Source organism: Odontomachus brunneus, unplaced genomic scaffold (assembly GCF_010583005.1).
Source record: "Odontomachus brunneus isolate Ranch 3 - 2012 unplaced genomic scaffold, Obru_v1 Obru_scaffold_059, whole genome shotgun sequence".
NCBI classification, from domain to species: domain Eukaryota; kingdom Metazoa; phylum Arthropoda; class Insecta; order Hymenoptera; family Formicidae; genus Odontomachus; species Odontomachus brunneus.
In genome coordinates this window covers 1,473,383-1,490,466 of record NW_022639509.1, presented here as the reverse complement: position 1 = coordinate 1,490,466, position 17,084 = coordinate 1,473,383, and the positions used below count along the sequence as shown (strand labels likewise).

General features: G+C 43.0%; 2 protein-coding genes across 2 annotated transcripts in view; both read right to left on the bottom strand.

The window, feature by feature from the left end:
- The window catches only part of LOC116845983 (cyclin-dependent kinase 5 activator 1), a 24,453-nt gene extending 8,199 nt beyond the window's left edge, over positions 1–16,254 (bottom strand). The window contains exons 1-2 of the mRNA XM_032819279.1: positions 15,769–16,254; positions 14,935–15,177 (exon numbers count right to left, since the gene is read on the bottom strand). Coding sequence (XP_032675170.1) covers positions 14,935–15,177; positions 15,769–16,215 — 690 coding nt within the window. The 5' untranslated portion in view covers positions 16,216–16,254. The remainder of the gene's footprint in view (positions 1–14,934; positions 15,178–15,768) is intronic.
- A 76-nt stretch (positions 16,255–16,330) lies between these two features.
- LOC116845943 (microtubule-associated protein homolog maph-1.1-like) lies at positions 16,331–17,084 on the bottom strand (the record flags this gene model as incomplete). The annotated part of the gene is made up of 1 exon (XM_032819192.1): positions 16,331–17,084. A coding segment is annotated over one exon (717 nt), but the record flags the coding sequence as incomplete, so codon positions are not given.

The window sequence follows — 17,084 nt, the reverse complement described above, 5'->3', positions numbered from 1 at the left end:
TGTGAAGACATCATTTGTAAATAATCTTCCCGTTTCTCCTCGCGGTATATGCGGCCGGTGCTTGTCGCGACGTGTCGCGCCGACGTTTCATTTGCTAATAATATCGACTCGCTCAAGTAGCAATAGAATCGGGCGATCGTCGAATTTATTGAACGGGAATTAGAAATGCGATGACAATCAAAAAGAAAGAGAGAGAGATGCGGAATATTCGGGCGGTTGCGTCAGCTTGTTAGGAAAAGAGATACGAATATAGAAATAAATCTCGAGAATGTCTAGAATAGCGATGTGCGATCGCCAGGGCGTATCGTGAAGACGTTATTTGTAAGTAATCTTCTCGTTTCTCCTCGCAGTATATGTAAGGTGATCAGATTTCATAGCCCTGAATTCGGGACACTTCATAAATGTGTGAAGGGGGGGAGGGAAGTAAAAAGATCCGAAAATTATTTGAAAATAATTGAAAATGATGATAAATCGGTGTCCCGAATAGCACTCGAAAAAAATCGGGACGTCTGGTCACCTTATGAAAAAGTGATAGAGAGAGAGAGAGAGAGAGAGAGAGAAAGAGAGAGAGGAAAAAGAGAGAAAGAGAGAATCTTTGATTATTAATTAATCTATTTATTTTATACATTAAGTTTTATAAATGCAGCCTCATTTCCTAGCATAGTAATATTTGAAATTTTATGTCTCAAGTACATCATTTTTAAATATTCTTTATTTTTTCTTTTATTCTATTTAAAAAGAATTATCTACTATTTGAAAAATCAGCAATTATTTTTTAATAAACATTTCAAGGTAGGACAACAGCCTTTGTTACTTTAGTGTTATATCTCGAGATTTTCTATTCATTTTCTATTCATTCTTTTCAAGTTTAACAGAATTGCAGTATTAATATAGTATTAATTTTAAGTTGGGTTCTTTCTTTCTCTTATAGCGAATTCGGTAGCTTGCACTAGTGCGCATTGAGTGCGCGCTAAAGCTTGTTTATAGTACATTCTTATATTTAAGATCGTGTCTTAAATACATATTTAAAAATATTTTAGCTAATAAAATGACTCGTACGGATGTTATACATATCATATTACTGGTTAAAAATATTTGAGAATTTATTTAAGACAATCTTTAAATATATTAACATACTATAAACGAGTCTTAGTGCGCATTCAGTGCGCACTAGTGCAAACAACCGAATTCGCTATTAGTTTCTCTTTCTATATAAGAAATACCAGTAGTCTATCTTAGACGACGATGAACGATAAGAGTGAAGTTCGTGACGACTCGCAATTACGAAAAAGCAAAGGAAAGGTTGCACAGGTGTCTGTTGGGTCACTTGAGTAGATCGTACCGTTGAGATATTCGTCTAAACTTGCACTTAGACTATACTGACACGTGTGCGACGTGACTTTTAACTGAATTTGAATTAATTTTCGAGGCGAGTGTCTGCGTATATCGTTATTAAAAACATGAACACGCATTCCCGTAGACTTTAGATGTATACATATGTGTCTTCGCACACTGTTAAGGCGCGTCTGTGCATATGTGTGTCCATCAATATAAATAATAACGTAGCAGGCATGTATCGGACGTAAGCGCTTCGGATGCAAATATAGTTGCACAGATGTTAATTAGTGCGGATACACATATAACGAGAATACGTCGTATAAATAGAGAATCTATTTATAACTGACAAGACCTCCGTTAGCCATGAAACATAAAAGTAAATGTGCATTCGAGTAAATCTATATATACAACTACAATATCAATTTGTTGCGCGTAACGCAATTTTATAAAAAGAAAAGAAACGTGATCCCTGCGTATACGCACCTTATAGATACGTAATAAAAATGACGTGATTTCCCGGTGACACTATATTGAGAATAGCGAAAAAATCTACACGTGTCTCTTTAAGTCGATGAGTCTACTAGCACGCACGTTGTTGCGTATAGAAACTCTGCGAACGTCATGAGAGGGAAAAATTATAGGTGTTATTATACTGAGGAAAGAATATTTAAGTAATAATAAATATTTATTCGGTGAGCACTAATAACATACATACTTAAGTCTAAATTTTTTCATTTAAATAAAATAAACAATTGTTTTGAAAAGCAAAAGTTTTATGAAAATATGTGTTTTCTCTTTTTAAAAAAATATTTTTTATTATGCTTTAAATTTCTTGGAATGAAATCTTACTTGAAAAGTAGAACGACCACTGAATCACTGGAATTCAAGTGATATTTCATTCATACAGAGTGAATTTTCTGAATCATCCAGTGAGTATTTTTATTAAAAACTGTGGAATGAATTTTATATGTTTTACTGTCACAACAGAAACATATTTATTCTAATTAATTGAAACATTCGTTCATATGGAGTGAGAATCCACTCTAAACTTGTGAAATGCTCACTTGCAAAATGCAATTTCGCAGTATTTTCATTCTATTGCCTTAATTGAAAGCACTGTCACTCTTCACTTGTTCTTAACTCTAGTAAATTTAAAGAATAGTATAAATAAATATGTTATTGGTATCCACATCAAATAAATATTTTTAATTTGTTAGATATTTTTTTCCTTTAGTGCATCCAAAATTCACAATTAAGATCACAATGTAAAAGCCCTTTTGTATTCTGTAACGCTACTGTGTGATTCACCGAACTCTAGATTTAGTGACAATTTATCCATTTCGAAAAATGCCTGTTCTCAAAAAATTCATAAAGATGCCGTTGCTTTCATCGTGTTATCATCGAGGATGATATATTGAATATGCGTCGCGATGCGACGAATTTGCATTACGTATTGCATGCCTCACAAGCAGCGTGGGTGCATCGATTCGCGATGCAGGGAGAGAGAAAAAGAATGCACGTAGGTGGATGTTAGTGGTTGCAGCCGAGCCGTCGCACATGTGGGTGCATTAAGTGTGCGCGCGGTGAGGCCACGCGGTGACCTAGGAGGATCGATGCCCCCGATAAGTTTTCTCCGAGCCGATCGGCAACCTGCTGCTGTTTTTACTTACTGTTCGCGCTAACCGCACACTTGACTAAAGCCGGCGGCCCTCTGTTCCTCGTTAGCCGTCGCTTTTAATGCACATTACGCCACGCGCGCACTCACGTTCGCAATTTGCTCACACGCCATGATGCATCCCCCGTGCTCGAGCCCCTCGGTGGCCGAGTGCGCCGAGGCAGGGCCGTCGACTCTTAGTGACCACGACGACGACGTCGCACACACGCATACGCGTCCTCGTGTGTTATATGCACGTAAAATAAGCGGAGCAGTGTAGTTTGCACAATGCAGCGGAAAGAAAAAGGGATGCGCCGTCTCGCGTGAACGCGAGTGCCTCCAACCGAGATACTTCCGATCCTCTCGCGGCAACTCGCACCTAATCCGCTCTTAACCCACTCGGGAAATCGTGTATACAAGCGAAGAAAGCTATCCTTTGACAGGTCGCGAACACTACGCGCTGCGCTTCGTAATCTGGAGCTCCTCTCGACACCGAGCTCTGCCTACATCGCTTTAAACACCCAGTCCTGTGGATGCATTATTATTGATGGATATATGTAGTCACTAAGAGTTTTCGGTCGGCTGCATTCGTATCTAGCTATATACATTTCATGACTGTTAATTAATCTAAAAAGTAGAAACGTATTTTTTGGATTAATTAACAGTGATGAGAAACGCGTAATGTGTTTGAGACGAATACGACTGGTCGAGGATTTTTAGTATCTGTCGAATAAATTGATTTATATCAATTAGACCACTTGTTATCATTTGTTATTACAATCGACTCATTCAAGTAGTGATCAAATGGGATGATCGTCGAATTTATTAATCGGGAATGGCTTAGAAAAGTCGAGCAAACGCGATTTCAAATCCGCAAGCAAGTGTTCTTTCCCTTTCCACTTATGCACACGGAGCAATATAAATGTCGTCATCGTAGGTTAGACTTTATATTCTTGATACGTTCACGTTAATTAACACGTTAACTAACACGAAAACTTGCTTTTTGTTTCAGAGTCGACGGAGCTTGTGGCTACACGGTGGGTGCGGTTCTCAGGAGATGCAACTCTGGTGGATGCGGATGCTGCACCGGAGGATCCAGTTCGGGCCGAGCAGAGTCGGCTCGAAAGTAAGTTTATAGGCTTTATGAACTTATGTTTCATTCTTTGCAATCAAAAAACTGTTACGTAATCGTCCACCTTAAAATCGTTGATTGCAAAGATCGCTAGGAGCTATAACATATTGATATTCACAGTATTTTTCTCGTCAAGTCATTAACATATCTAATCAGTGACGTTATCTTTTTATTGCAGAACTGTAGCAAAACGTGATTTTGAGTTCCCAGTATTTCGGTGAGTGAAAAATAAAGATTTAGGTGGCGGGTCTTTTAGTAGTTGAAGAATAAAAAAATCAATGCGATTTACATAGCTCGTAGATTTTTGCATATATTACATTGAGAATAGAAAATTTTTAGTTTTATTATAAATTATAGTCTTTTCCGGCGTCAGCAATACTTTTTCTTATTTTAAGAAAAAAAAAAGTAGTAGCAGCGATATGTACACGAGATTGTTATCAATAATATGATAGCAGTGCTTATTATAAAAATAAGTTTCTCAATATTATTATTTCACTATGCAAATGGAGTCACAAATACCAAATATCTTTTTCTCAGTGTTTTATATATCAGTTTGTGCCGTCTATTGCAATACATTGCTCGAAGTAATCAGGGGATCGCTTTTTGTATGAAATAGACGCCATTATCATTAGATCCTTGAATTATAAAATATTTATTTCGTAAATGTATCGACTTGTATTTCTTTGCAAAATTTTTTAAATAATCTCTATGAATTTTCAGTAAGTTCATTTTTATATATAAATATCTTAGCGTTTATTATATTTGATTCGAGACAAAATTATTCAACGGAACTATTCAATCAATGTGACCTCCTAATTATTTCAAGCAGTGCAAAATATGCACCAGATAAGCGCATCAGAATAGTGTACCAGAATAGTGCGCAAAAGTAGCGCATCAAAGTAGCGCATCAGAATTGCGCTACCATACGCGGAATTTGCGATTATTTTCTGCATTCGCGACAAATTTCATAATTATCGCTATCTTCGATTTTCTAAAATTTTCACGCGATGGATTTAAAAATGTCATTTCGTTTGAAATCGCTTACAACATGTCGGTCAGAATTCAGTCATCTATCGCGCCATAAAAATTTTCTTTTTGAGCTATAAATTTTGCTATAAATAATACGTTTTAAAAAGAATCTCGTCTTTTTGACAAACGGTAAACGGAAAACACGAAACGGAATATCTTACTTTTTTCTCTCGATCTCGCCCAAAAACGACGATCTCTAGTTTGTTATTTTTTTTTCACGCGATTCACAACTCGAAGATACATTCTGGAAGCGCGGGCATTTGTCGTAAATATTTAAAATTTTAAAATTTTATTTTAAATAAAATCGCTAAGTGCCATTAAAACGATCGTGTTCGCGCAATGAAGTAAAAAGTAAAATAAGTAAAGTGCAAGCAACGTGGGACGACTGCTGTATGCTGAGGATGTTGGACGGATGCGGAACGACGTGATCGAGATGCAACGACTGACCTGGACCGAACCTGAACATCGTGCGACATCAACGCGCGATGGTGAGCGACAACCCAAATGCTCGCAAAGCATCTTATTACGTAGTGCATATAATATTTAGATGTAAAAATCGCATTGGTTGTCAATAAAAAGAGCCACAGCATGATGGCTATATATTTTAACATGGCGAGATATTTTGAAAGATCACACGAAAGACCTAGGAATCTATATTATTTACGAATCAATGAAACAAAGTGTATTTAAAAATATATTTAGGAATCAATGAAACGAGAAATATACCGGATATAGAAGTCAATATTGAACAATGCATACACATTATGAAAAGTGTAATAATAGTGCTTAATGTACACGTAAACGTACGCAAATACGCGAGAGATCTGAGGATGTATCTTTCCGGTGTTCATCTATCTTTTTATGATCGATATTGAAAAATAGATATTACTTGAAATTTGTCTCATATGACATACTCAAATCAGAATTTAAATTTAGATCTGAATCTCTTACTTGAATCGTATGAAATGCGTAACATTTTGCAATCGTGATTCGATTGAAAAATTCACATCTCACTCAAAATTCATATCTGAAAATATCTCACTCGAGATAAGTCTCAAGTAACGACTATTAACATAAGTCTATATCTCCAATCGAAAATTCTTCACTTGTGCGGATCTCCGCGCTTATATTTACTCTTTACCGGTACTCGCGTCGTAGAGTAGCTAAAAAACATTAGTATTCCCCGGGAGAGAGTGGGTCGCGGTGCAAGGCTGTCGCGTGCACGATTCATTAGGGTTTCCACGTGCTTCGGCCGACTCGTGGAGAGGCTCGCCTCTCGATCAGATATAACGTCGCTCGGGAGTGTCGAGGGCTCAGAGGACGCGATCGCAGCAGAATTGGGGGGTGCCAATATACCCGGGAGCGTATACATCCTACTGGCGGTCGATATTCGCCAGGGGTGAGCGGCCTGTCGCTCGCTCGCTCGCTCGCTCGCCTGGCTGACTGGCTGGCTGTCGTGCGGACAGCAGTTCTGCGCGTTACTCGAGTCTCACCTGTGTGTTGTAGAGACCCGAGCCTTTTAATTAAATTTCCAAGACCGCGGATATAGAGAGAACGATTCATCCCGGGACGAGTCGCGCAGGCCGCGCTATTCCTCGCTACCAATTAGCGGGCGCGAAACGTCCTTAACAGCAATTAGAATCTGACGTTTAGCCGTGTTATAACGCTCGCGGGTTTCCCGATGAGAAGCCTCCTTCGCGAGAAGTCAAATCCGCGTGAATTATGCGCGCTCGCGTAATTAAACTATGCAAATGAACGAAGTACATACGTATCGTGCGATATTCGCGAGTTAATAGTGTCCGCCTACGGAGGGTATCTTCAGGGAGACGCGATGGCGGTCATAGCAGTTGCGAGGAAGTCAAGCCGATCTCACGATTATGCACGTTCGCGGATATACGGCTCAGATGATTACGATCATCGGTTTTGCTTCCCTCGGGACAGAAAATTGAGGGATAGACAACGACGCGGCACACGTGTCGCGCGTGCGAAATGTGACGTGGCCGCGGGAATTTTCGATCTCTCAACCGTGTACGGTTTCCCTTTAACCAGATTTTCAGTAATGCGACGGCCGATTTGATCTTGTTTGACGGGAGACCGATTGGCGATCGCGAAACTTTCCGCGACAGAAGGCCGTTTGCGACGCGTGGTTGCTCGCGTGCTTTCGACATTCCGAAGGGGCTAACTGGCATTATACGAGTGACGTAGAAAGTCAATATTCCCACTTATGCTATAGTTGTAATAGCTTATTATAGCCGAGCGTGCGGCGATGCTTGACCCTACGCTGTCGCGGGAAGCTGCTCGCTGACAGAATAAATTTATTTCCAAGCGAGTTTGCATTTTATTTTTTTCTACTTTATTTCTTTCGTATTAAACGCGTCCTGATAAAACTGACTCTTAGGTTAAATAGTTTTGAGCGAAATGAGTATTTTTAAACGAATCGAGAGGCAGGTTCGCGTAATTTTCACTTCTTTTCCGGCTTTTATTTAGGTGTTTTTTTAATATCAAATAATTAGAAAATATTATATATTGAGAAAGTGAACGCGTGATCGAAAAATCATGGAGAGACAGTCACGCTTCTATTTTTCGTAAACGCAAAAACGGCGGGTCGCTTCGATATTCCAGACGAACTTACGTGTGATTCTATTTTCGGATTATTGAATAGGATCAAAGATGGCTCGATAACGACAGGAAGGGTGTGTCGTGAAGCAAATGAGGTTTACTTAGGATCGTACTTAGGTCGTGTCTGCATTTGTGTATTTGGAGAGCGATTACGGCTCTAATGAAATCGCTAAAGATATTGTCCGTAACACCGCACCGATATAACTGCAAGTTGGCAGTTGAAAATGGGCGAATTAAATGTTAAGTTTCAGATTGCGAGAACATATTTGATGTTATGACGTTCAAAATAATCGAAGCTGAATTTATTCTCTGCGTTACTTCCTGAGTCGAAATTTTGATCCCACTTTCAGTCTTACTATTCTATTCGACACTTATTTTGATACTCCGAAACCTACATCAACCTCTTTTGATTCTATTTAATCTATCCAAGTTGAAATTTTGATCTTACTTTCAGCCTCATTATTCTATTCAACACTTATTTTGATATTTCGAAACTTATAATACAACTTATTTTTATTCTAAAGATAGTGAAGAGGGAAATTTCGGACATCATCATAGTCAAAGTAGGAATAAATTGTATCATTAATGCTGCAATTTTAAGCAAATATACGAGTAAATCGTAAAATCGTAGTTTACGAAAAAAAAACAAAAAAATTTTAGATATTTACGAGTTATCATATAACATACGGTCTGCATAGAATTGCAGATCTATTCATAAGTTCTTACGAGTCTTACGAGAACAAGTTACGAGTTTTACGATTTTGTCTAGAATTGCAGTATAAGCCTACTTTGCTAACTTAGTTCTTATGACGTTATAGATTTCGAGATTTGGGCTTAACATAGAGCCCAAATTTCTATTCTATTCAACACCTATTTTGATGTTCCGTAACCTATAATACAATCTATTTTTATGTTAAAAATAGTGAAAAGGGAAATTTCGGATATCATCATAGTCAAAATAGGAATAAATTGTATCGTTAGAATTAAACTTACTTTGCTAACTTAGCTCCTATTGCGTTGTAGATTTCAAAGTTTAACATAGAGTCAAAATTTCAACTCGGACGCATAAATTTCGTCACCAAGTCAACATGCGAGGCACCGACAAGTTATCGCGCAATCCACGATTTAATTGCACGCGCATTCGTGTCGCGCAAAGGCGCAATGTAAATGCGATGTGTAAATCTTCTCGTCCTCATTAACATTCGATTTTATCGCTGCACGTTACACTCGCATGCATTAATTTTAAACGAGTGTACCCATCGTTATTTTTTTGCATACACGTTTTACGTGATCGTTTCCGCACGTGTGCGCCGGATACACAATTCTGCGGACACGCGTTTGGAATATATTCCTGGAATGAGCTCGCGTACATATCGTACTTGAGAGATTAGATTTGAGCACGTACAGTCGATTCCTGAGTCGAAATTTTGATGCTACTTTGACGCTCTAAAGGATAATTTGCGCCTACTTAGACGGTTTATAGCCTAGGTAAAACCTATTTTGACGATATTAATAATCATTAACTTCTCTTTTGAACCTTTAACTCTATTTTGTCAAAATTTTTACGCTACTTTGACGCTCTTAAAAATAGTTTGAGCCTACTTAGATAATCTACAACCAAGATGAAACCTATTTTGACGATATTGACATTCATTTCCGAGTCGAAATTTTAATCCTATGTTGAACCTTGAATTCTATAAAATAAAATACATAGTCTATGTAGGAGCTAAACCTTCAATAGAGGTTCACAACTGAATTTACTTTGCTTCCTAAGATCCTACTAATATACAACTTACTTTGACGCTAAAGAAAGTGAAAGTGGAAATTTCAGACATCATCAGGATCAAAATAGGAGTAAATTATATCATTAGAATTAAATCTACTTTGCTATCTTAGCTCCTACTGCGGTGTAGAATTCAAGATTCAACATAGGGTCAAAATTTCGATTCGGGTTTGCAGTCGTCGATGCACTTGGATATTTCAAAATGTGCGCAAAAGCAAATTAATAGTTTCGTGTGATGACCCACGCGAGATCGTAAGTACATGTATTGAAATACGCAAAACAATATCTATGACACACATATTTTTGCTCTCTCTCTCTCTCTCTCTCTCTCTCTCTCTCTCTCTCTCTCTACGTTTTAAAAGAAAGTCGGAACGCTGAGAAATTATTCGTCCTACTTTCGTCTGGCCCATCGTCGCAAATCGCGAATAATTTCGTTAGTACGTTCAAATATAACAAACGCGGGCAAACTGAAATTTTCGCATGGCACGTAATCCAAGAGAAACAGCGCACTATCCGTGCAAGATGCTATCTCTCGCGCACGCGTCCTTCGTTAAAATAATCATTGCCCTAAAAACTGGAACTTAATATAACGCTCGTTGTTCGTGCGCTTCTATTTTTTGCAATACTAATTTAAGGACGCCGAGTAAGAAAAAGCCGTTATTTGCGTAAAGTTTCTTACGCATGACCGTAGATTTAGGACAGTGAAGATAATCTGTGAAGGTGCGAGACAGGAGCTGATAGAAGCTCGTGAGGAAAGGGAGAAAAAAAAGTCGGAGAGAGAGAGGGAGAGAGAGAGAGAGGGAGAGAAAAAGAAAGAACAGATAGGGAGGATGTCTCCCCCTTGCAATTAAGATCGAGGGGTGAACGTCCCTTCTTTGAACCCTCGCATTTTTCTACACACACACATCCCTACGGGGTTTCGAGCGAACGTTGTCGTGCGCGCACGACACGCTCCGGGTGCACGTGACCCTTCATCATCTCTTGCGCGCTTTTCACCCCCCGGTGCTCGCACTGCCGCGCATCTTTCCCTGAGGCGTATCTTACGTTCTGTCAATCGGATCTTCATTAGTTCGTTGCCTCGGGATTTGCCTCGACTCGTTGGGTGACGACTAGTGGCCTGTGAGTTTATCAGCCGCAGCCTCTCAGCACGACGCGGTGGCGCGTGACGATATTCATTCTGGATGCGCGAATAATCGCTGCGCTCGCGGAAGTTACGGTACGATGTGCACCGCGCTCCCGACTAACACAATTTCCGCGACGGAAGGAGAGGAGGAGACATGACGCTGCGCTCATGTCGCCTCTACGTAGTCGGTTTCAACGTAGTCGGCCAATGTCCCACGCGGATAGGGGATCAAGAGAGCGAGAATTTATCTTGGGGGCGAGCGACGATTTGAAGTAGTCGAAAGGGCGTTGGAATCGCGAAAGGATTTGAAGCTGAAAATCCGTGCGGTTCGATAGCGGGCTCAGGGCGAAAGCTTTTTGACCAAAGCCGTCGTATGTATATTGACTTAGGCGACGCGCACTCGACGAGAGGACCAAACACACGCATGGACACACGGGTAACTACCCCCTGGCTGCAATCCGCAGCTATAGCGCATTATTCGGCGCGCAGTTGTGTATTTCGCATTGTATGCGAGTAATGAGAATAACCGGCGCGCCATGAGCCAGCTTTTATGCATATCGGACAAATTTGCGGTGTTTGATTCATCATGTTCCAAGAAAATATCTCGATCGATTAACCATTCCATCGAACGGGTGTTTCTCGATGAACGCGCCTCTTCAATTCGCCACCGCGCTACATTGGCGAATATCGCGAATATTCGCGAAGCTAATGACGGCCGCACGAGCATGTCGCGCAATAATTAAACAGATCGAACGCACGCTCGTTGAATTTGCATTCAATCCTGCTCGGTCCTTCTCGGCGCTGTGATTTCCATGTTTATCAATGGATATTTATTAAATGCCCACCCCGTCGATACTCGTACTATTTAAAAGCGTTTTAGTTTTTTGAAAAAGTCATGGAACATTTAACGCGATGTGCAGTAGCTTGTAAAATGGATTTAAGAGCTCACCAAACCATTAAAATTAAGAATCATTACCGATAGATTTACACAGTAATAATATAATGAATAACATAATTAAGAACACTAAATAATAATAAGTAACAGCAATAGTAACAATAATTAATAATATAATTACTGGGCAGAGACGCGTCAGCAGTGACTCTCAATTTTAGCAGTTTGGCGCCGACTTCATTGCGTCTGAATCGTTTTGCAACTCACTGTCTGATGAGGGCGAGAGGGTGAAAGAGTTAGACGGTCGATAAAAAGGGCAATCCCGATCGAACCCGATATTGTTCGATTAGCGGTCTCGTTAGTGGACCATTTTCTGGGCGCCAAGATAACACAGGGTAGGATTAGCCTAGATTAGACGGCCGACGTGCGAGACCGTCGTTATCTAGCGCGCCCTTTCAGCGATTCTACACGTGGATTTATCGACGTGAGAAATCGATGCTGGTGGGCGCATGGGTGTTACTAGGGAGCGTGTCTACGCAAAAGCACTTTATTATGAACATCTTCGACGCCTCTCCCTGCAAAGTGGGCTGAAACACGCGAACGTCGCAATACGTCGCAAATTGTCGCAAATGGCGAAATGTGCCGCGAATCACCGGGAACAAATCAGAGCGCATTTGCGTGGACGCTTCGCGAAAGAACGTTTGCGTCTCGTGTCTCGCGAGCTTCGAGATCGCGCGACACGCAAATCGCAACAAACGGGACAATCGAGTCGTGAGATATTTTAAGCAAGGGAGAGGAAAACGACAACGAATATCACTTTCCGCTCATGGACGACTGTCTCGGGGTCTCGGCGGATTCTTGATCTTGGCGGCTTTCTCATTCGTTGCGAAAATTCGCGACAGATTCGGCAATTCCAAGGAGACTGCGGTAAAACGCGCATGACCACGCGAGAAAACTAATGACGGTGCACAAGTATCTCCTCCACGGGAAAGTTGCTCGATCGAGCGTCAGTCGACAATGCGCGGACAATGCGCAGCTGTCCGCAATAATTGCGACATGAACGTCACTCGTGACGAAGGAGGAACTCCACCCACGGGAACGGAGAATTGCCGCCGCAGTGGTCAGGAATTATTACCGGTGCGCTTGACGCTACTTTTTCATGAAACTTCTTGACCGGCTGAAGGTTGCGCGCTGGTCGATAGCGAGACTTCCGTCGTAAAGTAGGCAAAAGAACACCGTCGATTTGGCCGTCAGATAATTAATCCTTTCGTGCCGCGACGCATCGACATAAATGCGTTCCAATGGCGATACCGTATCGTTGCGACACCGAGATTTAGCCTCAAACTCAGTGTTCGCTCTGTTACCTCGCACGACCGGATGTTGACGTCGTCCCGTGATCTTTTGAATAGAAAAAGTCCGGCGCTTTTATGACTGCGCCAGGGAAAGCGAGCTGCTTTTCTGCCGCAGCTCTAACCACGCTCCCTCGCTCCCTGTGCCAACCGATACGATCCGAAGTATAAAGCAGCCGCATGAGATTATTAACGTTCACCTATCGAGCGAGAAAGGAACCTTTCTTCGTCTGCGACATTCGTCGGGAAAATTCGGACCCTCTTTGATGGAAACTGATGCACCGTGCGCACGGTACAGGGCACAAAGTGGATAAACAACAACGTAGATTTTTGCATTGTATTATTAATAGTCCTATAGTATTTTTAAGCCGACGGCCATCTACGTCAGTTGACTATCGGAGTGAAATATTTTTAGTTTGATCGATAGCTGCCACACGAGGAGAAGGCGAGTCTTATAGGGGCCGTGTAATTTGCATAGGTCGCAATCGCGCACGATAGTCCCCATTAGCATAAACGCTAAATTCATAATCGAATGAAGAAACCGGTGTCGATCGGTAGCAGACCACGAGCAAACGTCCGATTGATCGCGGGCTGCTACCTCGTCGAAGAGGTCGTGCGATTTCGCGTCCCGAGGGCCCACGGCGTCCACGGAGCTGTGCTCGATCCAAGAGGAAAGCTTGGACTACTGAATCGATTCGGAGAGTTTCCGCGAATTTCCTCACCAAACGCCCACTTCCTCGTTGTGTTCCCACCCACGCATACACACACATACAGACGGGCGCGCGCGTGCGAGATTTAGATTCGAAGGGATTTCCAGGGAATGGCAGATAAAGTTCCGCATTTCCTTCGACGTGATATCGCCGAAAAGTTTTGTCATCGTGTTACTAGGCCGCGATTTCCTGTCGTACGCAAACACAGAGTTGCCCGTAATGAATACTCCCGCGTTTTGTGACGCGAACACTCTCGTCATTCCCAGCATGATATATTGCTGCTAACGCGTCCTGGGTGACTCTCATCACGAATCACTACGTATTCCCGCAGGACACTGACCGCCTCCCGGAGGATTTGCCGCGAAAAGAGCCCTTTTCTCGCGACGCGTGCGGGTCGTGGGTCCTTAACTGCGACCCCTCGGGAAAACGAAACCTTTTAACGTGTCAAGAACAAACACGCGTGTTCTTTAATTGGATCGCTTATGTCTCGTAACGTGTCCCGGTTTGGGAATGTCACGGCGCGTAGGGAGATATCGACAAAACTAGGTGGAATAACATTAGCTGCACGAAAGTCCGGAGTGTCAATAATTTCTGGGGAACATTTGGCTCAAATAATTTTGGCTTTTTGATTTAACGTTTAAATAACTCGTCGCTCACTGAAGCAAGTCGATCAAGCCGAAAACTCGCGCGTTCCAGAAATACGTATAATATGTATATACATTACAACGTAATTGTTATTATAATATATATACAAGTCGCGGGGAGAAAATAATTTTTTGATTTGCATATGCGCTGCTCGTCACGCTCAGGTGAGCATCGATCGCGCTTCGATATCGTATTCGCATATATAACTGCGTTATCGCAGTTCAATCATCAGGAGTTAATTGCCTCGTGCCGTTGGTGCGTCTTAATTACCCAATTATCGCGATAGCGAGATATAACCGCGGGAGTGATATATTAATTATAAACCGTCCAACCAGTGCCCGCGTAATAATCGCGTTATTGGCGAACATGCTCGTAAAGCATGTTAACTACTTGCTAAATGAAAGTGTTTGGCTATCAAGTGGAGACTCTTTCGCGAATGTAGAACATCCACGACATCGTGCCACCGCTGTGTTGTCTAGTGCGACATCGCGCTTCCTGCAATGTTTATTGGGTCACGCACCAAAGTCCATTCGATTTGTACAGTCTGATAAAAAGTGTTAGAGAAAACTTTGTGGAAAATTTTCTCCTTCCTTCTTTTTCTACGGACGCGATATCACTTGGTGCGACGTTCCGTGAGAACGATCGATCGAATCAACTCACCTGCCAGCCTTGAAGCAGGAGACTTCTGTCGACGGTTCTGAGCCACATGACAGCGTCGCCGGCCTGGAAGTCCCTTAATCGGGTGCATTTCCTGTGCAGGAAGACGCCGAGGCACTTGAGCAATTCCGAGGTGGAGGCCTGGATGACGGTTTTCCTTGGTCCAGGGGGCAGGGGTTTCTGCACCAATTTCTCGCATGTTGGATTGTGCGTGGTGTGATTATTGTTCGACGCCGGTGCTTTTGTCTAATCGAGCCGGGAAGAAAGACAAAAACGGGGATAAATTTGTTAGTCTCCCGATGATGACGCGCTAATAAAAGAGAATATGTATATACATAGATTTATTTCTCTCTCTCTTTATTTCTAAACTCTTCTCCTTCACGTGACACAAATGCAAGCCAATGAAGGGGAAGGTTAGCGAGAGGTAAGCGATATCTTGTAAGGGACGGAACTACTCGTGCAATATGCCACACGAAAGAAGACATCGAAACGATCGATAGCCTTTCGATCGTGGCTGGGGTCAAAGCACGTTGTATATTTCATTCGTTACACTGTGAATCGCTCTTATCTGTCTTTAGATTTGACGTAACGCATAGGGATACGGCATATTATGAATGTGCGCTTAACAAAATTCGGCGGCGAATTTGCAACTTGTCTAAGAGCACACTTGTCTATTGAGCGATTGAAGCATTCGTCTCCCATTCGTTTGTTCCGCGTATCTTACGAGAAAATTTCGCGCACGATTGTCGAATATTTCTCTAGAATAACCATGTGGGATCGCAAAAAGCGCACCTACTTGACAAAGTGAAAATTTCGCTGCGCGACGAGAGCACTCACCTGCGGCGTTTGTATGTTCTTATTCTTATCAACGATAGGAATATTATCGAGCGGCTGTCTGAAGGCGATATTCTTGTTCTTGTTGTCGAGCTTCTTCTTGTTATTGTTCGCCGTGCTGAACCGCTTCCACGATAGGGCGTTAATGAACAGTGAATGCTTCTTCAGATTCTTCTCCAGAGCGTTCTTCTCCGAGATGATCCTCGCGTTGTCGTTGTTGTTCAGGTTAATGTTATTGTTCTGTAGCGAGTTGTTGTTGGTCGGCGGATGATTCGTAGGCGGCGCCGGCGCCACCGTTGCGACGCTGCTCTTATTCTCGCGATTTTTCGCGTTATTTAGCTGCTCGTAGTTGAAGTTGTTCAACGTGAAGTCGGCGGGATGCTGATGTCCCGCCGGCGGATAAACGGATCCGCGACGATCCCGCGGGCTAAACGACAACACGGTCCCCATGGCGGCGGCGGTACGGTGGTCCGGATGTTGCGGTTGCGGTTGTTGTTGTTGTTGTTGTTGTGGTTGTTGCTGTTGTGGCTGTTGAGTCGTCGATTGTGCCTGATCCCTGCCGCTCTGAGTCGGCTGAGTGGGATTCAACGTCGGTTGACGACTCACGTTCTGGCCTTGATGGGGATTTTCAGTCTCCTGTCCTGGATTGGTAGGATGACCGGGATTTTGCGCCGGTTGGCCAGCGGGATTCCGACTTGGCTGACCGGGATTCTGGTGATCTCCTGGATTGTGACCTGGGTTACCGGGATTGTGACCTGGATTGTCCGATCTGTGTCCGGGATTGCCCGGATTGTGTCCGGGATTGCCGGGATTGTGGTCAGGATTGTGTCCGGGATTATGTCCGGGATTATGTCCGGAATTGCCGGGATTGTGCCCGGAATCGCCGGAATTGTGACCGGGATTGCCTGGGTTGTGGCCGGGATTGCCCGGGTTGTGGCTGGGATTGCCCGGGTTGTGGCCGGGATTGCCTGGGTTGTGGCCGGGATTGCCCGGATTGTGGCCGGGATTGCCCGGATTGTGGCCGGGATTGCCTGGGTTGTGTCCGGGATTGCCCGGGTTGTGTCCGGGATTGCCCGGGTTGTGGCCGGGATTGCCCGGGTTGTGGCCGGGATTGCCCGGGTTGTGGGTCTGGTGGCCGGGGTTATGACCAGGGTTGTGGCCGGGATTTTGGGACTGGTGTCCCGGAGAGTGGGTCGAATGACCCGGATTCTGATGATGCTGTGACGTAGCGGGCGGTGGTCTCGGCGGACTCGGTGTGGTGACACGCTGCGGCGGTGGCGGGGGTGCTCGAGGAACCGAGGACTCCCTCGAGGGTCCCG